The following is a 25,267-nucleotide window of genomic DNA, read 5'->3' as shown; positions in this document are numbered from 1 at the left end:
CTGGGGACCACCCTGTTACAGAAAGATGCCCTCATCTCCCATTTCACAGGGGAGATCCAGAGAGACTCTGAACTTGACCAAACTTGCACTGCACATTGGGGTATCATAAAGAGTGGGTTGAACAGTAGCCCCCCTCAAAGTTCACATCCACTCGGAACCTCAGAATGTGATCTTATTTGGAAATAGGGTCTTCACAGGGCTAGCTAAGTAATTAGTATAGCTGACCTTGAACTAGTACAACTGACCTCGAATTGTATGCACATGGGTTGAACTGCAAGGTTTCTTACACACACATATATATATATATATGTGGACCCCTCCACCCCACATAAACGCAATGGGGCCTCCAAATCTGTGGGTTCCACACTCACATATTCAGCCAAATCTATGGCTACAGAACCCACAGATGTGGAGGGCTGACTAAAGAGAGCACCTGTGGCATCTGGGACCTGGTTTTCTGAAGTCAGTCTGCCTTAGATACTGAGGATGACGATAAGTATAACGGAGGATCTCAAGACGAAATCCTCCTGGCTTTAGAGCGGGCCCTAAATCCAGTGGCTGGTGCCCTATGAGAAGGGGTGAAGACACAGGCACTGGAAGGAGCCCATACGGAGGAGGAGGCAGAGACGGCTGTGAGGTTCCCGCCAGGAGACCAGGAGCAGGCGAGCGCTGTGGAGCCAAGGGAGACGCTTCCCTACAGTCTTTGCAGGGAAGTGGTTCGGGTACCGCCTTCATTTCTGAATTTGGCCTCCACAAAGGTGAGACAATAAAGACCTGTTGTTTGGTAACAGGGTGGTCCCCAGGAAAAGGGGAGGTTCCAGGTTCCCTGCCCCACCCAGAAGGAGGGTGGAGCTGAGCAGGGAAGAGAGGAATCTGGAGAGGAGACTGAGGAGGAAGGAGGCAGGATGGAGAGTCAGAAGGAGACCTGAGGGAGGCACAGGGAGCAGCGGCATGTGAAGAAGCAGCAATTGTATCTTTGTCCTGGGCTGGTTGAAAGAGATGTGGGTGAGAGACCCGTGGGCAGGTTGACGATGGCAGCGTTTATCTTGATTTTGATTTTGCTCTTTTCCTCCCAGACCTGATTTTGCTCTTTTCACTCCCAGGGTAGTGTCTGACCCTTTTCTATGGGTCTCCTCCAGAAGGTGTTTTAGGCTTGTGGCAGCTTTCAGGCCTTGCTTTGGACCAATCCCTTTTGGGTAGACTTTTGCCCACGAGGGGATGGGTAACTTTGGGTGTTTGATTCTTTGTCTTCTGTATAGTATACTCACTGTATTAAAGTTCTTTTCCATTAAAGATCTTATATATTTTATCTTGATGTGGTGGATGGCAGAACCTATTTAGATTGGACAGGTTTGGGGGTTCAAGGGTGCCCCTCTCCCTGCCCTGTAACAATTTTAAGCACCAGAGGTGGTACTTCATTATTGAGACATGAGGAAAATCATGTCTCCTGTTCCTTTGTTTCCCTGGGACTATGAGGTCAGTCGCTAGTCCCCACCCCCCTCACCATCATTGCTGCTACCAGCTCCCCTCCCACCACCCCTTTCAGCTACTGGTACCCAGTACACTGAGTTCACTGGTGACCCATGAAAAGGTAGAAGTAAAACCCAAGGTGGCCATGAAAGTCTTTTCCTGTTTCTGCTTATCTTGCACGAACAGCTTTCAAGAATGAGACAATGGGACAGAAAAACCCGTATCTATTTTAAATGACAAAAAAAAACCCAAAAAAACAAAGCCAGATTTTTCATAAGTTGACAAGTTGCATTTCATAGTGTAGGGCCAGAAAAGCATTTGCTGTCTTTGAGGTGACCTCTCACTGCCAGAATGAAAACGGCCACAGGAAAAAGGAACTGAGAAGCTTGGCTCATGGTTAAACGGACAACCTTCAGAAGTAAAGGGGTGCTCAGTTTGGGCTCAAATTTGAGTTATAGCATGAGTTAGCAGAAAACAACCCAGCAGACTCTACCAACTTGCCTTTTTTTTTTTTTTTAAATCTTCTTTGTTTCTCAACCCTGTAAGTATGGCCCAAATTTCCTAGGGAGCCTGATCTGTGAGCCTTGTCTTCAGTGTTTTGCCAGAAGAACTTGTATTAAGCTATTTTGTGTCTCCAAAACTTCTGGAATGGTTATTAGCTTCTGTGCCATCAGGCAGTGGACACTCATTTGGCAGAAGCTTGTGGTGGGCAGGGGGCCCCTTCCAGGTGGGATTAGATTTGTTCTGTGCTCAGCACTTCTGATTCAAGACAGGGACTCAATATTCAGCAGAGAATGGGGTGTTGGGCATAGTCTTAGATTGTGAGGATTGGAATCGGGGATTAAAGAGACTCAACTTTCTCCAAACCGCCCTTAAAAAAATGATAGTATTTCTAGTTCTCATCATACCCTCAAAGGAAGAGAGTGATATCTTTATTTAGGCAGAAGACAAAGTGCATCAGGAACTTGCTGGCAGGCTGGGACTTTGACTTGAGAATGGTGTCTCCTGAACCCATGATGCTTCCACTGTGTTCCTGAGAGCTGAGGTAGGTGAGGGCAGCCTCCACGTAGAGACTGGAATAGTTAGAGCTATTAAATAGCCTCCAGGCTTACTGAGCTGGTTAGAGCAACATGTAGCCTTCTGGAACCTTCTCTAGGGCGTATGGTTGGGTCCTTCTCCCCTTCGGTAAAGCTTGTGACCTCCAGCTCTAGGAGAACATGGTTGAAGCATCTCACTCAGGTTCAAAATTCAACATCACTCCATGTTCCTCAGGCAAGTTTGCCAGTCTTGACTAGATAGTTGATGAGGTTGTTATGGGAACCATGCCACAAGACTGACAACTCAGACTGTGAATGCAGAAGCAGAGCCAGGACATTCTGTGTCAAAGGCCACTGCCCGGGACCAGACATCCCAGCAGATAACTGGGGCACACTGGGGCCCCAAGTAAGAAGTCCCGCAGAAACAGAATGTAAAGGGAGCCTCAAATCCTTCTTCCAGAGCAGATTTTATTTCCCATCTCACCCCCGACTCCCTTGCATAGTATTTCAATAAATTCTCCGTTTCTGTTCTCTACTCTGACTGTGGTGAACTCTTTATTTTTTATTATATGTGCGTGTGTGTATATATGTATATATATGTATGTGTGTGTATATATATATACACACATGTATATATGCGTATATATACACACACATACACATACATATATATATACTTACATTATTCTTCATTTTGTACATTTTATCATCTCAGTTGTAACCCCCGTGGACTTCCCACCACCACTATCCCCATGTGTCATCACCATAGTCCCGTGAGCTCAGCCCACCCGTTTTGGCCTTATCCCCTCTCCTACCCCAGAGAATGTCTTTGGTTTAGAATTGTTGATGTTTTTCTTACTTTATTACAATATCTCTCTCTCTCTCTCTCTCTATCTATCTGTCTGTCTATTTTTTTCCTCCCTGACCCCTTACACTCCTGCTATGAATGAAACCACTTTCTGGTAAACCCTTTCAAGCCTTCGCCTCTGGCTTACCCCGAGGTTACACCGCCACAAACATGACCTGCATGTCCAGCTAGAACAGTGCTTCTTGCTTCAGACAAAGCCGGACACAGCTGCAGGGGAGATCCATGAGGTGTGGCCATGGCCCCCACTGTTTTTCCCAATGCTCCAAAACTGCCTGGACCTAGCAGGTGCCCGGGGCATGAGACCTCACTGATAAGGTGGTGGCCCTATCCCTGGGCAGCGGGGACCTCAGAGAGGGGTAGAGGGCAGTGCTGCAGCTAGTCCCAGCTGGTGTGGGCTAAGGGTCTTAGATGAGCCTCAGAGCCAGGTGCTATTTTGGAAGCCTGCACAAGGGGGTGGGGGTGGGGGAGTTGTGGTTTTGTAACAGGGGGGTCCCCAGAGAAGGGGAGGCTCCAGGTCCCTGCTCCACCCAAAAGGAGGATGGAGCTGAGCAGGGAAGGAAGAATCTGGAGAGGAGACTGAGGAGGATGGAAGCAGGATGGAGAGCCAGAAGGAGACCTGAGGGAGGCATGTGGAGCAGAGAGACAGGTGAAGAAGCGGGTCTTGTTTCTTGGCCCTGGACTGGTTGAAAGAGATGTGGGTGAGAGACCTGTGGGGAGGTTGACGATGGCAATGTTTATCTTGATTTTGATTTTGCTCTTTTCCTCTCAGACTTGTCTGGCCATTTCTGACCCTTCTCTTTCTTTCTTTCTTTTTTGTAACCAATATGGTTCTATTAAAAACTCTTCAACTCTGGCATTCAAAGACAGCAATACAATATTTTCTTTACAAAGCAGCTAATATAAAAAATCTGCAAATACCATAAATTCATTTATAGGCTATTATTTACATCTAGGCATGTCATCAGATTCTTCCAGTTCTTTCCTGAGGTATTTTATGGGGTTTACTCTTATTGTACTGCTGGGTGCATTATCTTTGATCATCCCTTTCTAAAATGATTCTTTGACCCTTTCCTATGCTTTAGACTTGTGGCGGGCTTTCAGGCCTTGCTATGGGCCCGTCCTTTTTGGATAGACTTTGGGTCACTTTGGGTGTTTGATCTAGAAACTATATTGTTTTTTCTGTAAGCCGCACTAATTGTATTAAAGTTCCTTTCTATTACAGGTCTTATCTGTCTTGTCTTGATGCGGCAGATGACAGAACCTATTTCGAAAGGGCAGGTTTGGGGGTTCCGTGGTGCTGCTCTCTCCCTGCCCTGTAACAGTTTCACCTCAAGTGGTGCTGGGGTGCTGGGTAGTAGCAGCTACGCCACAGTAACACATTGGCTGTGGTTCTTCTTCAGACCTCCAGCTTCTATAAATAGCTAAGTGATAATAAGAACAATTTCCTGGATGAAAATAAGACCTGAGTAAGGTGGCGGGAGGAGGGGCGATGGGGTGGGAGGTTGGCATTGTTCTTCCTGTCTCCTTTTCCTTACTTTTCCATTGTGCTAACAAGGGACATTTACATAAGCTTGACTCTGCTAGGAGCCCCTCTGATTGATCAGCTCTGGGCTGTGGAGGGGAGCAGGGCAGTCGGGGTGCCAGTGGGAGGGGAACAAGATGGCCCAAGCACCTAATTAGGCCCTCTGACTGCCTCCCCTCCTCCCTGCACCCCTCCTCCTCAGCATGATGATTAATGACATATTTACTGTGTTGGGGCATGTGCTTTTCTGGGAAATAAAAATTCTGGTGCAAGTTGTTTGTTCCACCTAATTAGAGAAAAGGGAGATGTATTCATTAAACAAGGGGAGTGCCAGGAGAGGGCTAACAGGTCGGTGAGGCTCCCCATCGGCCCGCCCAGAGTGCCTCTCCCTGGCCCCCAGCTTTTCAGGACCCCAGATCCCCACAGAGAGGCTGGGTCTGCAAGCTGGGCCACGGGATGTTGGTGGGGGAGGCTGAGGTAGCCAGACTTCCGCTGAGCCTGGGGGTGAAAAACAGGCACAGGGCCTGTGCGCCTCCGTCTCCCCTCACCCTAGCTTTTCTCCCTTTCCTCATCCTCCCTTCTCTTCTTACCTTTCCTGTCCTCTCCATCAATTTCTCTTTTGTGCTTTTTATAATCTCATCTGCAAATGCGATTTGGACTTTGTGTCTCTGAGGGTATGGGCCCCAGTCAAGTCGATGTTGTCTTTTGCAGATTCTCGTCCCTACATTCCTCCCTTCCAGCCTCTTCTCCCTATCACTGAACATGGCGGTGGGACATGCCAGAAGGCCTTGCGATCTCCAGTGCCTCTGTCAGAATCCTTCATTAACACGCAGATCAGCTCAGGGAGGGTGCATGGATGATTAGTGGGGAGACACTCTTACTGGGCCCACCGACTTCCACGGCTGGGGCAGCCCTCCCTCCAGCCTGGTGGGCTCCAGTGTGGCCCCAGACCCCAGCCTCTGAGCCACCCAGGTTGACCCACGTGACCATGATCGTGGCTCCAATGGATTCAGCAGGAAGTTCTTGGGCGTGCTGTGGTGGGGGGCAGGGAGAGAGAGGAGGGAGCAGGCAGGGTTTCCCAGCCGTGGTCTGAGAGGCTGCTAGCCAGGAACTTAGTGCACCCCAGTGCTGCTGTCCAGAGTGGGCAGCGGCAGCCTCTCAGCTGGTTTCCAAGTCCCCGGGGCTTCCTGGAGATGTCTGTGTCTGGGAACACAGGTGAGGGAGGAAGGAGGCTTGGAGAGAATGCAGTGGGTGGGTGTCCCAACCTTGGTGCTAAATATGGGATGCTCATTGCTATGCAAACAGCCTGGATGGGCCTGAGTGAGGCCTGATTGCCTGGCAACCAGAAGTCCTCTCTCCTCCCCTCCACACTCACCTCCCCCACCTGCAGTGTCTCTCTCTTTTTAAAAATCAACTCTCTGCTCCCCCTTTTCTAACTGCCTGGGGAATCTGCTGTAATGTGGCTTGAATAGGGATGTAAAGGGAGGTGGGATCTGACATGGGGTCTTTTGCCCCAGACCATGCATGCTCAGGAACCCCTTGGGGACAGAAGGAATTTCTGTCACACAGGGCAACAGGATGAGTAGCAGCTGCAACACTGGAGGGTGAGTCTAGGTCCCTAAAATGGACAGATGGGGCCCAGGGGTGCTGAGTAGCTGGTGGGGAGAGACGCCCAGTGTAGAGGAGCTGGCTTCAGCGAGGCCCGGAGGGGTGTTGCTCAGAGCTCCTCTCAGTGTGGGCTCTAAAGTGGCCACTGGTCCCATGGTGAAAGTGTGGGCAATCCCTTGGGCCGGCAGCCGCCTGGAGGAAGAGAGGTTCACCCGCAGGTGAGGGACTTGAGAAGATACCTACACCACTGACCATCTTGACATCTGGCAACCCTCACCCAGAGGTTTGTGTATTTGCCGGCTTTCTAGATGACTGCCTCGTGACCTCCATTCTGGTGCCAGGCCCTGGAAGACAGCTCAGGCTGGGGCTGGGTGTCTCAGAAGAGAGGACTTGGAGTGAGGCCTTGCCGCCAGCCTGCATGCTCCTGAAGCTACAAGCTGGCTGGGTGAGGGGCCGAGGGCTTGCTTCTTCCTGACTCTCTTCCCAGGGAAAGGGGCCTACCTGTCCTCAATGAAGTTATCCTCAATCCAGCCAGCTTATCCTTCCCCTACCACCACACTGGGGAATTACAGAAAGAACATTCCAGGAAACCAGGGCGACTGTGTGACCACTGGGGCGGGAGAGCTGGGGTGGAGGAGGCTCTGGGAGGGGGGCCCAGTACTAGCTGACATTTATGGGGCTTGAATCTAGGTCAGGCTCATTACAGAAGGCTTGCAAACCTCATGCCTCTTAACACTCACAACAATCCTGACAGGTCTATGGTCATCTATACGGTTTGACAGCTGGGGAAACTGAGGCAAGGAATTTAAGTTGCGGTCTCATGCGATGGAGCCAAGTTTGACCCAGGCTGGTCAGACCAGGGGATCTGATCCTGTGACCTTGACATTCTCTAGGAAATCAGGCCGGGAAGGGTGATGAGAGTGACAGCCTGTCTCTTCTAGCTTGTCTCAGCCCTCCGTGATGTGGGGCTGCTGTTGCTTCTGTACAGACGGGGGCATGAAGCACAGCAGGTCAGGCAGCTGACCCCTGGCACAGAGACACAAGGTGGCAAATGGAGTCCCTGGCCCCCTGGACTTAACCAGCCATCTTGCGGTGAATAAGAGGGCTTTAGCTTTGAAGCCTACAGGGTGGTGTGGGGGGTGCCTTTTCTGGGGCCCTGGGGCCCTACTTGGCTGTATATATTGTGTGCTGTCCTCTCAGCCTTTCTCTGGGTCTGTCTCTGCCTTTCTCAGCTGCCTGTGCCTCCAGCTGCTTCTCACTCAGTGTCTTGTGAATGGTCCTTGAGCCCCGGGGAAGGCGGGATGGTGGTGGGGACGGTGGGGGAAGCAGAGTGCGGCTTCTGAGCTCCCAGGAACAATCCACGGACCCATCTGGGGCATTGCCCTTCCCAGTATGGCCCAGCCAGAGGGCTACATCACCTCAAAGCTGGGAGGCACCTGTCAGAGGCTCATTGTGTCTCCCCAGAGTTCCCATGTTGAAGCCCTGACCCCCTATGTGACTATATTTGGGCACAGGGCTTTTATTAGGGAGGTGATTAAAGATATAGGAGGTCATAATGGTCAAACCCTAGTCCAATAGGACTGATGTCCTCATGTGAAGAGGAAGGGACACCAGAGAGCATTGTCTCGGTGCAACAGGAAAAGGGCCCCTTGAGGCCCTGTGAGAAAGTGGCCAGGAGAAGAAGGTCTCAGCGGGATTTAGCCCTGCTGGTGTTTTGATCTCAGACTTGCAGCCCAGCTAGACGGTGAGAAATAAACATCTGTTGTTAGATGTTTGGGGTCTTCCTGGAGTGTCCTGAGCCTACTGAGAAGTTTGTGTCTGATCCAAGCCCTTTGCTTTATAAATGAGGAAACTGAGGCCTGGGTGTGAATTTACTGAGGTCACATGGAGTAGAAATGGGGTCCAGGTCCCCAATGCCTGGTGCTGTTGTTCAGGCCAGTGGGAGGGTGAGCAGGCTGGGTGGGCTCTCGGAGGGCATTCCACAGGTAGATGAGGGCAACGTGGCCCCTGGAAAGGTTTGGCAGGGTGGTGTTGACTTTGGTCTTCAGTAGATGGGGGTGTCCTCTTTAGACATAAGCTGGCCCAGCTTTGGGGAGGACTGGGAGAAACTCCCATTTCCTTCTTTTCATCCTCGCCTGGATGATACACTCTCTGTGTCATATTTTTAGATTTCATAACGAGACAGGATGGCTCCAGCCCAGGATGTGAGTGAGGGATTTATCTCTCTAGGCAGCTTGCCCCTGGATGGACTTGACCCAAGGGAAGGCATTTGTCCTGGACTTTGGCACCAGGCTCTGGGTTGGGGCCAGTTTTGATCAGCAGCTTTAGGGATGAATCCAGGCAGGAAAGACACACCCTTAAGAAGGGAGGTGTTGCCTCAAGTCCCCACTGGTGGCAAAGGCCTTGCTCGTCTTTCCAGGACCCAGAAAGAGGAACTGGTGGTAGGCTGGCAGTGGGGAGCAGCTCCAGAGACCCCTGCTCTCTGAGGCCCAGGAGGCCATGGGAAAGGGGAGGAGGGTCGGTGGCCTGGCAGGAAACAGCAAAGTCTAGGCATCATGGGACTCTGGAGGTTTCTGCCTTCACGCTGAGCAGGGCAGTCACTTTCCTGCCAGGGCTGGGTGTTCTAGCTGTATATCAGGGTACTGGATCACTCTCTGTCCTGCTCATCTTCAGGGCTCTGTGGTACATAATCCCCCACTGAGGTGCTACACTCTCCTCAAGTGCAGTTTGTTGGGGGCTGTTTTAAAATGCACCTGGAATTTTGTTTTGAGTCAGGCAGGGTGAGGTCCACAGGCCAGGAGACAACCGGAGGGGAAGCTTGTCAGTCACACTTCCAAGGAGGGCAGGGAGGGTGGGGTTGTGGGTGTAGTGAGCTGAGGCCCCCAGGGCCACCCAGGCAGTAGCAGGGGCCAGGGGAACCAAGGGTGGGAGAGAGGGTGTGAGCCTTGCTTGTGGCTGCCGGGGAAGAAGCGGAAGGACAGGTGAGTGGGCCTGGGGTTGGCTGGCTTGATAACCACAGCACTAGACCTACAGAGCCAGGGCCTGGCCCTGGGTGACAGTGAGGTACCTGGCTCAGGCGCCAGGGGTTGTCCTTCAGGACCAACCACAGGGGTGCTTTTCCCTGACTTGCACATGGTGATGGGAGCTGGAAGCGCCCCCCCAGCTGACCCCTGTAATAGTCATGGTTGTTTGTTCTATATCTTATGATGTTTTTATAACAGGATGGTCCCTAGGAAAACGGGAAGTTCCAGGTTCCCTGCCCCACCCAGAAGGAGGGTAGAGCTGAGCAGAGAAAAAGGAGAGAAGAGAAGAAGAGAATGAAGCAGGATGGAGAAGGAGGAGACCTGAGGAAGCCACATGGAGCAGCAAGCATGTGCGGAAGAAACCAGGCTTGTTTCCTGACCCTGGACTGGTCAAGGCAGATGTGGGTGAGATCCCTGTAGGGAGGTGACTATGGCAGTGTTTATATTGATTTTGGTTTTGCTCTTTTCCTCCCAGATTTGTCTGGCCATGTCTGACCCTTTTCCATGGGTCCCGGCCAGAAGGTGCTTTAGTCTAGTGGCAGCTTTCAGGCCTTGCTTTGGGCCAATCCCTTTGGGTTGACTTTTGCCCACGAGGGGATGGGTAACTTCAGGTGTTTGATTTAGAAGTTATATTCTTTGTGTTCCATATTGTATATTTACTGCATTAAAGTCCCTTTTCATTAAAATTTTTATATGTTTTGTCTTGTTGCGGCGGATGGCAGAACCCACTTAGAGCAGGCAGGTTTGGGGCTTCAGGGGTGCCCCTCTCCCCCTGTCCTGTAACAGATTTGGTGTCCTATAACAGGTCTCACCCACATCTGCCTTAGCCAGTCCAGGGCCAGGAAACAAGCCCGGTTTCTTCATCACGTGCTTGCTGCTCCATGTGGCTTCCTCAGGTCTCCTCCTGCTCCATCCTGCTTCATTCTCTCTTCTCTCGCCTGCCTCTTCTCTCCTTTTTCTCTGCTCAGCTCCACCCTCGTTCTGGGTGGGGCAGGGAACCTGGAACTTCCCTTTTTCCTTGGGACCTCCCTGTTACATTTTGACTGCTTGGAGCCCTGCCGAAAGGAGGGTTTGCCCCTTCCAGGGTTCCTGGAAAGGGCAAACAAACCACCTCTTTGATATGCAAACCGAACAATCTTGGGCCCACACCCTCACACCTCCTTTCATCAGTCACCTAGGGTCCCTGACCACCCTGGAAAGATGGTAAGTTAAAACACTTAGCACATACAACAAAGACAGTGGGTGATTCAAATAAACAGTGTTTTAAAAAAACAAATCCATAAGTATGTTCCATACATGCCTTTAAGACATGCTTACAGAAAAAAGCTATTTGTTATTAATACAAACTTAAAGTCCAACTGGCCAGGCTCTATTTTATCTGGCAAGCTAGGCTGTGGCCACTGTCCCAAGTTTCCTCTACTCTTGGGGTCTTCACCAAGCCCATCAATTAGCCCAGGACAGAGACAGAGCTGCAGGGTTGGGGAGGGGTCAGCTAACAACAGCCAGGCCAAGAGGGAGAAAGTGACAGATGCAGAGATAGACAGAAAGGAACAAAAGAACTGTGGGGCCAGGAGAGCTGGTCCCCCTCAACCGCCCTCTCACCTGCACCGCCCTCTCTTCGGGCCCAGCCCTCACCTTGGAGTAAGTGGCTCCATTGATGACTTCTCCCTTCCTCAGCCAGATGATGGAGGCTGCAGGTTTGGCGTTGTCCGCATGGCAGGTGAGGTTGAGGGGGTCCCCTGCCCGCAGGCTGATTACAGGCCCCCCCAGGATGACCGGATCATCGGGTGGCACTGTGGGGAGAGGAGTCGTGAGGTTAGGCTGAGGGCACGCATGGGACCTCTCCTCTCCGCAGGGCTGACAGGCTGGGTGGATTTGATGGAGATGGTGATAAGCAGTCATTATCATACTTTAATAAAACGTATAATCCTCTTGTATTGTAACAATACCAGCGACAACAGCAATAATCCCTGACGTGCTCTGCATGTTTATCTGCAGAGAATGCCTGTGCCATCACCTCACCCCACACTCTGGGCAGAGAGGGCTGGTCCGGAGCTCCTCTGCCTGGCTAAAATGGTGTCGCTTCTTTTTAAAGGCCTCTTCCTCTCTTTTAGAACAAAACACTGCCACATCTGTTGTCTGGTTTAATCCTCTCAACGGTCTTTCGAGGTAAACAATGTTATTATCTCAGATCCAGAAGCAGAGGCTCCGCAGGGGTAACCGACTTGCTCAAGGTCACACAGCAAGTGAGTTGGCAGACCCAGGGCTGGAAGCCAGGTCCCCTGACACCTGGAGGCCCCTGGAGGGGACAAGTGACAGGCAGCCCTCAGAGCTGACAGGGCCATGCGCCCCCCCCCCCCACCTGCCCCGGGAAATTTCCTTAGTTTTGATTCCTTCTGAGTAGCTCCACATGCCGGAGTCAGGATGTATCCCTCCTGCCTTCCACTTCATTTTGTCCTGTGAGTTTTGGCCCCTGAGAGATGGGGAGTCCCCAGAGGAGAGGCTTATCCACTGCCTGGCATATACCTACCACAGAGCCTGGACCCAGAGCCCTGGGCCTGTTGGAAACTCCATAAACATTTGCTGGCTCCACAGAGTCACCCTTCCAGGCCTCTGGGGTACAGGCTGGGCAGTGATGAAGATAGCTGGCCGGGAGTGGCCCAGAGAAGTTAAGTGACTGCTGTAAGGTCACAGAGCATCTTCTAATATTTGTGCTCATGGGCACATGGGGGCTTTCAGGCCGCTGCTGTTCCTGGCCGCTCCTCCCTGGACAGGACACAGTGGGCAGGGCTCCCTCAGGACACTGGAGGAGGCCCTGTCTCCCTCCTGTAGGGAGGGAGGGACTGGGTCAGTCTGTTCCGGAGGTCTCAGAGGGGCTGGGTGTTTGATGAGTGACTGAATGAAGGGTAAGTGTGTGATACACTTGGGATCCTGGCACAAAGGGGCGCTCGCTGCCAGGTTGCCAGAGGAAGCTTGTCCTTCCCACGCTGTGGGTTGCAGGAGAGTGCCTCCGTCCCATCACACAGTACCAGGCCAGAGCTAGCTGGCTGCACCTTCTGGGTCCTCCCTGCAGGACGTTCCTCCCCCCTCAAACTATGGCTTTCCTCTCTTCCCAGGGCCTTCCCTACCTGGGGCTCTGGGAAACCCCAGGAGCTCAGGAGGGCCCTCAACTGGGGGTCTGGCCCTCCCTTCCTAGCCTGGTTTGGGACAGAGAGCCCCACGTTGCTATTCCTGAGGAAAGGACCACAAGTCTGTCACGATTCCAGAGTCTATGACTGCCAGCCCCAGAGCCCACCTGAGATTTTGGCCCAGTGCGGAAGTCTATAAAATCCAGCCCTGCCCAGTGCTGGCTTGGGAGCCAAAGCTCCCCAGGAGGCCCTGGGCACAGTGCAGATGGTGGGTGCGGGCTGGATGGTGGGGCCGCCCTCCATCCCCACCCACCCCGTACCCGCTTATTAGAGCTGCGGGCATCCTTGATGTGGGTGTGGCCAGAGAGCCCAGGGGGGCTAATGAGTGCTTTCCATAGATGGGTGGGTGTGACTGTGCGGATGAGGGGACTTCTGTCTCCATGCGGGCAGGGCGGGGCCCCCTGCCCCTTCTTTGTGGGGCACAGATTTCTGTCCACGGGGCACCCAGGATGTAGGTTCTCCTCTGAGCTAGCAGTTAGCTAGAAAAACTGGAAAGAGACATTTGAAACTTCAGGAATAGAATATAAACCTGGTCGTCCTTCTCCCTCAAGCTCCCTAGGGATGAGGCAAGTCTGCTGGGCTGTGGACAGCACCCTCAGTCAGAGGGCCAAGGCCCAGGCAGGCCTGCCTCCTGGCTTTACTTCCTCAGATGGATGCTTGAAAGTACAGCAGGGGATCTGGAAAGTCCCTCTGGCGCCGACATTTCTTGGGTCTGAGACTGGTTTGCCATCTGAGCTGCATCTTAGAAGCTCCTGGAGAGGTGTGAAGTGTCTTATTGCCAAGGCCACTCCCTGACCCAGGAAATCCCCATCTCTGGAGGTGGAGCCCAGTCTTCAGGCATCTCCCCAGAGGACTCCAGAGTGTGACCAAGTTTGAGAATCTGCCTTCTCCGGGCCTTTGTTCAGGTACCCGGTGTCCGGTGACCACAGCGCGGAGACTGGGGGCCTTTCCAAAAAGCAGCTACAGCGGGGAGCCAGCTCACCCTCCTTCCCCAAGGCCATGCTTTGGAATATGGGATTAGAGGAAGCGCAGATGAGGGGGCAGGGAGTGGGTCGTAGTGTGGGTATACTCAGACGCGTGCGTGCGTGCACACACACTCACACACACTCACACACACTCACGCTCCACCATCCACCCTCAGAATGGGTCCTGATTACATCTTCCCAAATAAGTGGTTATCATGCTGGCTATTCATGCAGCTATGCATTATTGATTGGCCTTCGCCTCGCTGCCCACCAGATGGGGTAGGAGGGGGTGCGGATGGGGCTGGAGTGTGGGGGGGACGGGGTGGGCGAGGAGGGAGGAGGTTTGGGGGGCCAGCAGGCTGAATAGAAATCAACAGTCGCTCTTGGCAGCTGGAGCTCCCACAGAAGGGGGGGCACTCATTACCTCTCCATTCAGGCACCAGCCAAGAGCTGGGGAATGGTGGGGGGGGATGTCTCAGCAGCCCGAGCCTGGCGATGCATTATTCATACACCCCCCCCCCCCACAGGACTGGTTATTATCCTGAACCACTGTAGAGTTTGGTCTCCTAATTTTTAATCACAGGGAAGGTGGAAGCGTTAGCCTTTTGTGATTAATCCGGAGATAAAAATAGTTGACTGTTTTGGTGTTGTGCCTGTTGTCAGTCAGGGGAAACGCATTAACTGTTGGGGACTGCGACCCGGGGAAGCCCTAAGTGGATCCCGGGCAGAGACTGGGCAGAGCCTGTCTGCGGAGCGGGGAAGCTGTCTGAGACAGGCCTGGTGTGAGAGGGAACCCTGCCTGGCTGCCCCTGGGGCAAATCACATGAGTTGAGGGGCCCCGGGCTGGTTGGCTCTTTTGCGGGTCTCCCTCCTGCCACCCAGGATTTGGCAGGCAGCTAGGAGCCTCCTCCCTGCCCTCGGGCAGAGGAGCTCAGGCTTCTGGACAGCAGTGCAGTGCCTGGGGGACTCTACTGTCCCCCAAGGACATCGCTAGACAGAGGGCAGGGATTGGGCTGGGGGTTTCGCCCTGTTCTGCAGTTGCCTCTGTGCCCAGTGACTGTGTGGCATCCAGCTCATATGACGCAGAGGTCTTAGTTGCCAGGTTGGCTCACTCGCCTGTAGGTGCTGGGAAGCGTCTCTTGGCGCCAGGACATGGGCTTCCTCCAAAGTCTCCTTGGTTGCCTGGGGCCCCCTGACTGGGTTTCCAGGATCCTTGGGTACCCCATCAGCCAGCTGGGGCATCTCTGCTGCTGACAGATGACAATAGCACAGACAACCCTCCCCCACCCCCCAGAAGGTTGTCTCATTCATTGGCTGCTGGGATGCAGAGGAAGGCCAGTGGGGTCAGCCTCTGCGCTGGATAGCAGGTGGGGAAACTTGCAGACGAGACGCCATGCTCTTTGGAGTCTGGGTGTCGTTGAGCTCCTGCAAAGTGTCTTCTCCCACAGTCGGGAGGGGTCTATTAAAAATTGACCCACTTGTATCACCGCTCTGCTGGAACATAGCTGGCACGCCTGGCCCTGCAGCCTGGCCCTGGTCAGCCTCCGCCACCAGAGTTCCTCCACACTCTCCTCACTCCTGCAGCCTTTTGTCTGCTGCAAAGCCAAGCTCATGCCTGGCACAGGGCCTTGGCCTTCTCTCTGTCTGGACTGCTCTCTTCTGTATCTTTGCTCTGCTGGCTTCTTCCTGTGCATGTCGAGGCTTCAGGAAGACCTGGCCACCCCCTATGCTAGCTCCTGTATTCTTCGTGACCCCACCCCACTTACTCTTCCTCACTGGTCTGTGTGCTGTCTGTTTCCCTGATCAGAAAGGAGGCTCTTTGACAACAAAGCAAGACCTGGTCTGCCTCTGTTGCAGCAGGTCAGTGCCTGGCACATAGTAGATGCTCAATAAATATTTATGAAACAAATAAAGAGGGATGGGTGGGTGGGCTGTCTCGGGCATGTGCATTCAAGGCCAGCACTTTTGATGCATGTCTCTGTGTGTGTGCATCTGGAGTTGAGTTGGGGGTCGAGGGTGAATGCGTGTTGGGGGGAGGGGTAAAGAGGACCCCTAGCCCTCGCTGGGACAGCCAGCTCTGTAGAGGCTCTCTACAGTGTGACTTGGGGCACTGCTGCTTCCTGCTGTTTCTGGAGAGGGGGAGCATGGCTGGGAGAGCTTGGGGGAGCCCCTGGGGTGATTCTGGGGGCACCAGTCCTCTGATTGGGGGAGGGAGCCCAGTGTTATCTGTCTGGATCATACACTGGGTGAAAGCTGCAGGCTAAACGTGGTGACAGATCACAGACACAGGCTGCTGGAGTAGGAGGTTTGCTGTCAGCAGTTTGCTTTTCTTTGGTTTCAGGCATCAGCATTCATTCAGCCTCAGGGGACGGGTGGGGAGGGGCTGAGTTGGTGCTGGAAGTGGGAGAAGTAGAGGGAAGCCACCCCAGGCCTCTGGGCTCGTCCTAATCAGTCTCACTCACACCCTCAGAAGCTCTTCTCCCGGAGTCCCCAGCTCCATTCGGCACAACCAGCACCCCCTCTCCCTACTGCTTGTTACATTAGAGGAAGCAAGTACACCCCTCACTGTATGAGTCTGAAGGCAGTGCTCTTTCATAACAGGCTCCTTTTGCAAATGGCATTTGCTTGCCTGGGAATGCAGGAGCTCCCTTCCCCCTTAGTCTCCTCGTCACTCTCCCCTAGCCTTCAAGATGTAGCTAAAGTTTGCCTAGTCCATGAGGCTTTTCTGGAATCTTCTCAGGTCAAGTGACTTTTGTCTATGACCCCATAGCATCCTGGGCATCGTTCTGCTCAGTATCGAAGCTATGGAAATGACCTGCATGTGGTTGTCCTGCCCCTAGACTGCAACCCTCCACCACCCTGGATCCCTGTCACCTGGCTCAGTGCCTGCCACTCAGGGACAGCTCTTTGATGCTTGCTGAGCCAAACATATACCTGGCGAGAGGCCCTTATTTTACAAGCTTTATGAACGTGGGTAAATTATATAACCTAACAACCTTGACCCTCTTATCTGGGAAGTGGGGTAATAAAGACAACTATGATTATTAGGTGATTATTATTGCCTTTATGATATGAAGAATGAGGAGATAGCTTTGTAAAGGGCAATTCATATCTTGGTGATTATGTCTCACTTTTTAAGAACGGTATTTAATTTGTTGCTGTGTGACAGGCACTGTGCCAAGAGCCTCTTGTTTTGTTCTCAATAATTCCATGAAGCAGTACTATTGAGGAGTCCTTTTTATAGATTAGGAAACAGCTCAGAAAGAGCGCAGTATCTGGCTAAGATAAGGCAGCAGATAAGTGGGAGAGCTGGAATTCAGACTCAGGTTTGTGTGATCCTGTATTTCCACCTGCATCAAAGCAGTTCACAGGGCTGCCCCCGAAACAGCAGCAGCTTCACAGCACCTTTCATCCGTCCCAGAGGCTCTCTACTTGTGCCAGGGGGCATTAAGGCCCACACTTGGGCCCTCCCTGGTGGCGCAGCGGTTTGGAGCGCTGCACTGCGAAGCTAAGCCAAACAGTGGGCGCTTCAGTGAGAGTTCGATCCCTGCCCTGGAGGTGACCCACACAGCACAGCAGACCGCTCCTGACCCGCCCAGCGCTCCCCTCAGCAGCGACCTGCCTGTTCTGCTCCCCACTCTGTTTCTGGTGACCCTCTCACCGCCCCTGCCCCTCTGGCTTGTACGCCATTTCTGTATGCATAAATAAAATCTAACCAAAAAAAGAAAAAAAAAAAAAGACCCACACTTTCCACTCCCAACTGGATTTCAGAGGGTTCCAGGAAGCATGTGCCTACTTTGCAATAGGTGCTAGAAAGATGTCTGCTAGGGGAGTGGGTGCGTGATTTTGGCCACTCAGATCCCCTCATTGCTCAATTTTGTTTACTGGCCTGTTCTCAGGTTCCGGGCTGCTAGGAACCCCAGCCACCAGTTTCCGCACGCGTGTATTTGCGCCACCTAATGGCTAAAGTGCAGAACTGCAGCATGTAAAAACAATAGGGTATGCACCTGTTAAGGATCTGCTTCTTAGTGCAAACACAAATATTCTTTCAAAAAAAAAAAGCAAACTGAAGGCTTGAAACCATAACTCTTAGAAGAAAACATAGGTTGTAAGCTGCCTGACATAGGTCCTGGTGATGATGATTTAGATTTTAGATTTGGAAGCAAAAGCAAAAATAAAAATTGGGATGTCAAACTCTAAAAAGAAACAAGAAGACAATAAGAAGGTAACCTCCAGGATGGGAAACAGGGTTTGAAAATAATATATATGATAAGGGATTTATATCAAAAGCATATAATGATCTCATGCAACTTAATAGAAACAAACAACACACTTTTTAAAAATGGGCAGAAGAACTGAATCGGTATTTTCCAAAGAAGATATACATATGGCCAACAGGTACATGAAGGTGCTTGGCATCACTAATCACCAGGGAAATGCAAATCAGAACCTCAACGAGGTATCACTTCACACCTGAAGATATAACACTGTCATCAAGCAGATAAGTGGTAATGCGTTGACAAGGTGGTGGAGAAAAGGGAGCCCTTGTCTACTGTTGGTGTATGTGCAAATTGTGCAGCCACAAAGGAATAAAAGCATGAAGGCTCTTCAGAAATTAAAAATAGATCTACCGTTTGATCCAGAAATCCTATTTCTGGGTACATATCTGAAGGAAACAAAATCACTGTCTCAAAAAAATCACTGCACCTCATGTTTATTATAGCAACGTTTATAATATCCAAGATATGGACACAACCTAAGTGTCCATTGATGGATGAATGAGTGCATCAATGAATCAAGTAGATGGGGTATATTTGTATGAAGGAAAAAGAAGGAACTCCCATCTTTTGTAACCATGTGGGTGAGACAGGAGCAGTCTGCTGTGCCATAGTGGTCACCTCCCTGGCCAGGGATCCAACTCATGCTACTGTGGCTGTGAATCACCTCATAGTGCTGTGCTTTAACCTGCTGTACTACCAGGGAGGTCCCCAACCCCCAACCCCCAACATTCTATGTCCACCAGAGTGAGGCCATTACTGCTGGTAGGTGGCTGAGATACATGTGAGCCCAGATGACCCCATGTGCCACTGAGTTGAAGGCAAACATCTCATGCCGTTAGCCCTGTGATTGTATCTTTTACATGGGGCATTCACCCCTGTCTGCATCACACTGATTTGTGGACCTGCTTCAGGTCCCCCAAATGTATGGGGGCTGGGGTGGGAGCAGGGAGTCCTGCTACTTCTTTGTTTTTTCCTCATTACCTAGCATATTATCTGGGACATAATGGTAAAAAAAAAAAAATCATAGCAAACATTGATAAACGGTTTACAATATTTCCAGAACTTCTAGAATTCTTTTGGTACCATACAGATAATCATCTCATCCTCACAATCCAAGGTAAGGCAGCTACAATTATTATATCTTTGAGATGAGGAAGCTGAGGCAGAAAGTCGTTAAATCGCTTGCCCAAATGTAACACAGCTGGTAAGGGTCAGAACTGGGATTTTGATAGCATAGCTAGATTTAGTAAATAAAAGGAAGCCCAGTTAAATTAGAATTTCAGATAAATAATAAATAATTTATAGTACAAGCTTGTTTATATGACATTCAATTTCGACTGGGCATTCTGTTAACTGGGCATTTCATCTGGTAACCCTTAAGTGTGTTCAAGACATATATGTAACTTAATATAGTCTTTGGATACTCACTACCTCATTATTTTTTTTTAAAGATTTATTTATTTATGCATAAAGAACTGGGGTACAAGACAGAGGTGCAGGGGTGGTGAGAGGATTCACCAGAGACAGAGTGGGGAGCAGAGCAGGCAGATTGATGAAGTACACTGCTGAGGGGAGCAGTGGGTGAGACAGGAGAGGTCTGCCACGCCATGTGGGTCAGCTCCGGGGCAGGCGGGGATCAAACTCGCGCTGAAACTGCTGTGGGCTCGCCTGCGGTGCTGTGTCGTGAGCCGATGCGCCACCAGGGAAGGCTCCCTCGCTACCTTATTTAAGGCTACATGAGGATTTGGGGTGTGGTGCAACTGCAATTATTTTAGGAGAGCCCCCCTCCCACACGTTCTGAGGGACACATCATAGATGTTCTGCTTGGACGGCGGGGACAGAAGGACAGGAGCAAAGAGAAGCGAGACGAGGGCTCAGGGTCTCAGGGTGGTGGCACTGGCCCAGACCTCATGCTTGGCCTTCCTGCGCACTGAGGACCATCGCTCTGGAGACCTGCCAGGGCTTGGGACCCCAGGCAGCACCTTCTCGCTGGGTGCTCCTACGGCCAGGGGAGCAGGCAGGAGGCCCTGGCTGGGCGACAGTGGGCAGACAACATCATTCTTTGTGCAGGATGACATCGACATCATAGACATCATGGCATCTGTTGCATGGGGCACTGTGCCAAGGACAGGAGTGGATACGGGTGTCTTGTCTCGGGACTGGCCTTCATAGCAAGAACTCAGTACCGGAGGCTCTCACAGAGGCTCTCAATATTATGAACCCCTGTTCAAAAGGAGACTCCCCGAGGGCACAGAGCAAGTGAAACAGCTTGTTTCAGTCTCTTGTTCCTGCCCTGTCTCCCTTCCCGGCGCCCCAGATGCCTCTCAGCCACAAGTCCCCCAGAACCACCACAGAGCCATGGCGCACGTAGGGGTTTGGGGCAACGGAGACAGGAGGGGCGGGGGCCGCTGCGGGAGGAGGTGAGGGCAAGGAGACAGAAGCTGGAGGGCAAAGTGAAACAGAGTCCCTGGTTTCCCCTCGAGAGAGGAAGGTGGGCTTTCTGTTGGCTTCTGACTAAACCCTGAAAGCGGGCCTGAGCCATGTCATCAGCGAGGAGCTGTTTGTGAGGAGATGGATGCTTCATTAATACTGAGCAAATAACTCACAGGCTGTGTATGGAGCAGAAGGAGGAGGAGACGGTGGGGAGGGCGAGGGTGACAGCGTGCGTGTGCATGCACACAGGTCCGTGTGTGGACGCGTGGATGTGGACATGTGGATGTGGACGTGTGTCTGTGTGCACGTACATATGTGCACACCGATGTGTGAACATGGACGTGGCTGTGTGTGCATATATGTACACGTGGATGTGTGGATGTGGACGCGTGGCTGTGCTGTGTGGCTGTGTGTGTATATATGTGTATATAGGGACACGTGGCTGGGGCTGTGTGTACATGGATGTGTGGATGTGGCCATGTGGCTGTGTGTTCATGTGTGTATGTGGATGTGTGGATGTGTGGCTGTGTGTACATGTGTGTATATGGATGTGTGGATGTGGCTGTGTGACGGTGCCTGTGTGTGTACATGTATGTATATGGATGTGTGGCTGTGGCTGTGTGTTCATGTGTGTATATGGATGTGTGGCTGTGGCTGGGGCTGTGTGTACATGGATGTGTGGATGTGGCTGTGTGTATATGTGTGTGTATGGACGTGTGGCTGTGGACGTGTGCACATGCTTGCATATGGCTGTGCAGCTGTGGGTGGGTGTGTCTCTAGGTGCGAGCATCCACACCATTCCAGTGCTGTGTGGGAGGGCTGCAGGAAGCCCTCTCTGGTGAGCAGAGGAGAAATTTCAGTCCCAGGGAAAGGACTTGGAGAAAGAAAGGGCCGTGCAGAGTGGCAGAGTGTGTGGGCTCACAGCGGGAGGGAGGATGAGCAGCAGAGGGCTTGTGTGGCCCCTCGGGCACCAGGGAAGTGGGATGTCCTGCTGAGGAAGGACCTTGCTCCTGTGCAGATGGCTACCACACACATCATGACAGCCCTTTTTGGGGGTGCTTGCAGGAATACCAGCATGCGCCCATCCTTAGCATCTGGAAAAAACGTCTAGCTCATTCTGACCTTACTGGGCTTGGGGGTTGTCCTGCCCTGCCTGGCTGAGGCTCGGGGAGAAGCCTGTTTTGGTGGCATGGGCTGCCATCAGACCTTTAAACTGCACAGTATGCCATGAGGTTTACTGAGGCACAGAACGGCCAATGCACTTGAGCAGGACACACACTCACCTGGGGAGAACCGGGCATTGGGTCCCAGCTAGCAAGACCTTCCTGAGCTGGGTGCCGTGTGGCTGCCTAGGAGGACAATCAGTGCACTCCCACTGCTGCTTCCACAGCCATCAAGGCAGTTCTGAGCCAGCCAGAGGCCCCAGGATGCAGTGGGCAGGCCACTCCCATAAACAGAAAGCAGAACTGATAAAGTTGGTCTTGCTCTGGGCTCCCATCTGGCACCTGGGCCTTCTGGAGTTTTATGGCTTTGGCTGAGGAGGGAAATGAGGCTGGAGTGGGTGGGGTACTGGGGTAGAGGGTTGCGGTGGGGAGCTTCCATATCAATACCAGGAGCTCTAAGAAACTACAGAAATTGAGGGGCACGAGATAAAGGGTCACCTCATTAAGGGGTTTAACGAATAAATACAAGAAGTTCCAATCGTTGCCTTTTAAAGAAGGCGTTAGGAACACTGCTCTTTGCATTGTAAACACACACATTGGTTCCAGATTGCAGTGGGTTGAAGGGGAGCTGGGGAGATTGGAGAGGAGGCAGTGAAGTGACAGGGAGAGGGACTGCAGCCAGGGGACAAATAGGGACAGGCAGGCAGAGAGGAACAGCGACGGGGCTGGGAAGGTGTGCCAGTGCTCAGGAGAAAGATAAATGTGAGCAGAGAAAATAGACTGTCCCTTGTAAGGAAGAAGCCCAGAGGGCCAAGCGGCAGCGTGCCAAGGGAGGAATCAAGCAAAACGTTTTCTCCAGGCTCCTTGCCACAAAATTCATTTTAGGGAATCCCAGAAAACCAGTAAATGGACCTTTCAACTTTATGCAAATCACCAAATCCACTACACATAGGTATTTCTAGAATCCTGAGAGGGAAAAAAAAAATCAAAGTTGTTTCATGATGTGAGCCTGTTTTTGAAAAAGCACAAGCCCTTACATTTGGAAGAGGGCAACACTTTTAGAATTCATTCTAAGAAGGTTTTAATGTTCATCTAGCATTTAGTGTGATAGATAAGTTCTGAAATCTCCCACCTTCCTAATTTTTCAGAGAGAAACTACATTTCTCCCCGGAATTGGTAAGCATTGCCTTCTACTTCACAGAGAGAGGGGACACTGAGGTGGCTGGGCCTGAGTGAGGCCTCCTGGACGCGTCGGAAGAGGCAGAAAGGCTGTAGCTGTCAGCCCCCTCAGAGCAACCCAGTGGGGTTGGGATCCCAGCTGGAGGTCTGAGGAGGTGTAGTGGGGGCCTCTCCTGACCACCCCCCTGAAGGGGGTGAACCAGCCACATGGTGGCGGCAGATGTCTCCACAGACCCCACAGGAGCTGAGGCTGTGTGGCCCTGAGGGTCGGCCCTTCCTACCCAGGCAACCATAACCTGTGGCCCAGCAGTCGTGGGTCACTGGATTGGGCTTCTTGGGCCACAGGCAGTCCCCAGAGGGAAGTGGTGCTCCCAGGAGGGGGGGGGGCAGCCTCCTCTCCCAGCATGGGGCTGAGGGTGGGCGTGGTTTCCGCCCCAGAATGCCCTTTACAGGAACACAGCCTCTCAGGGGAAGAACCTGGGTGGCTGGCAAGGGGGAGGTGCTGTCCTGACAATGTGCCAATGTGCTCGGGGTGGGGAGGCATTTCCTACCTGGCTCTGGTCATCTTCACAGCCAGGGTGAGCCCGTGTAGATGGCTGGGTTAGTGGTGGCCCAGGCTCCTGCATCTCCAGTCCTGGGTGAGGGCTATGGGGGCTCCCAGAGAGACCTCGGAGTTACCTCAGGGTAACCTTGGGCAACTTTTAAACCTCCCTGAGCTTCAGTTTCCTCACCTGCAGAGTGGCGCTAACCATAGGTTCACCTGGCACTGGATTGAACTTAAGAATGAACAAGACAGAGGAGTAGGTGCTGGGGTCTGTGCCAAGGGGAAAGATCAAGACAGCCCACCACCTTCTCTCCAGCCACACAGGTTGCTCCCAAAGGTTAAGGCAGAGTGTCAAGAAAGTCAGATCTATGATTTGCAAATACTTCCCCCATTATTCCTTGGCTATGAAGAAGCATTTTAAGTTGAAGTCATCCCACACATCTTTATTGCTTGTACTTTGTTGCCATATCCAGGAAATCACATTCAAGACCATTGTCAAGGAGCTTTCTTCCTGCTTTACAGGGTTTCATGTCTCATATTTATATATTGAATCCAGCCTTCCCTGGTGGCGCAATGGGTTAAAGCACAGCACTACGAAGCTCGTCGCAGCTACTCCAGTCCAAGTTCAATCTCCACCCTGGAGGTGACCCACATGGCACAGCAAACCTCTCCTGACCTGCCTGCTGCTCCCTCTCAGCAGTGTACTTCATCAGTCTGCCTGTTCTGCTGCCCACTCTGTCTCTGGTGAATCCTCTCACCACCCCTGCACCTCTGGCCTGTACCCCCGTTCTTTATGCATAAATACATAAATCTTAAAAAAAATAAACCTTGAATCCATTTCCAGTTCATTTTTGTGAGAGATGTAAATGGGGTTCAGTTTCTTCCTTTTTTTTCTTTTTTTCCCCTATGGCTGTCTATTTTTTCCAACTCCATTTATTGGAGAGATAACCCTTCCCCCTTGAGTATTCTTAACTCTCTTGTCTAATGTTAGTTGATTACAAACAGTGGTTTATTTCTGGGATCTCTATTCTGTTCCATGGATCCCTGTATTTACTTTTATGTTGATAACTCACTTTTCTGATACTCACCACGGTTTGTAGCGTGGTCTGAAATCAGGAAGCGTGCTGCCTCCAACTCTGTTTATTCTTAAGTTTTGTTCGGCTATTCAGGGTCTTTGATGCTTCCAGACAAACTTTAAAATTTCCTTCTTTCTAATGGCTGAATATACCAGGTCTATCCATCTGTCTGTCTATCACTTCTTCATTATCCATTCATTTGCTGATGGACACTTAAGTTGTTTTCATATCTTGGATGCTGCATAATGCTACAATGAATACAGGTGTGCAAGATCTACTGACTTCTTACATACAGCGGTCAGACTGCTGTATGTATGGTACTTCTGTTTTTAATTTATTTAGTTATCTATTTTTGCATAGATGTACTGGGATATAGGCCAGGGGTGTGGGGTTGGGTTGAACAGGCAGATTTCCTGAAATTCACTGCTGAGGGGAGCAGTGGGTGAGACAGGAAAGGTCTGTTGTGCCATGTGTGGGCCAGCTCCCTGGCCAGTATTGACCTCAGGTCGTAGTGGTAATAGTGCTAAGACGTAAGCCTTAGGCCACCAGGGAGGCCCCTGTTGTTAATTTTTAAGGAACTTCCATGCTATTTTCCAGAGAGGCCACTCCGAATTACCTTTCCACCTATCTCTCCAGCACTGCCATCTCTCATCTTTTGGATAATTGGACCGTCATCCTCACAGGGGTGAGGTGATATCTTATTGTGGTTTTGATTTTCAGGTCTCTGTCAATTAGTGGTATTGAGCCCCTTTCATGTACTTGGTTACCTGTATGTCTTTGAAAAAGAAGTTTCTCTGTCACTTAAATTTTTTTTTTTAAAAGATTTATTTATTCATACAAAACTGGGGTGCAGGTCAGAGATGCGAAGGGTGAGAGGATTCACCAGAGACAGAGTGGGGAGCAGAACAGGC

General features: G+C 51.5%; 1 protein-coding gene across 6 annotated transcripts in view; it reads right to left on the bottom strand.

The window, feature by feature from the left end:
* Positions 1-25,267, bottom strand: part of KIRREL3 (kin of IRRE like 3 (Drosophila)) — a 529,310-nt gene that overhangs the window by 41,462 nt on the left and 462,581 nt on the right. For all 6 annotated transcript variants that reach the window (XM_012729525.1, XM_012729523.1, XM_012729524.1 and 3 more), the window contains exon 6: positions 11,164-11,321. In XM_012729525.1, coding sequence (XP_012584979.1) covers positions 11,164-11,321 — 158 coding nt within the window. The remainder of the gene's footprint in view (positions 1-11,163; positions 11,322-25,267) is intronic.

This window comes from Condylura cristata, unplaced genomic scaffold (assembly GCF_000260355.1).
Source record: "Condylura cristata isolate star-nosed mole 26May11 unplaced genomic scaffold, ConCri1.0 scaffold00025, whole genome shotgun sequence".
NCBI classification, from domain to species: Eukaryota; Metazoa; Chordata; class Mammalia; order Eulipotyphla; family Talpidae; genus Condylura; species Condylura cristata.
Note: the sequence above shows the minus strand (reverse complement) of the source record. Positions and strands in the feature narration are given on the sequence as shown.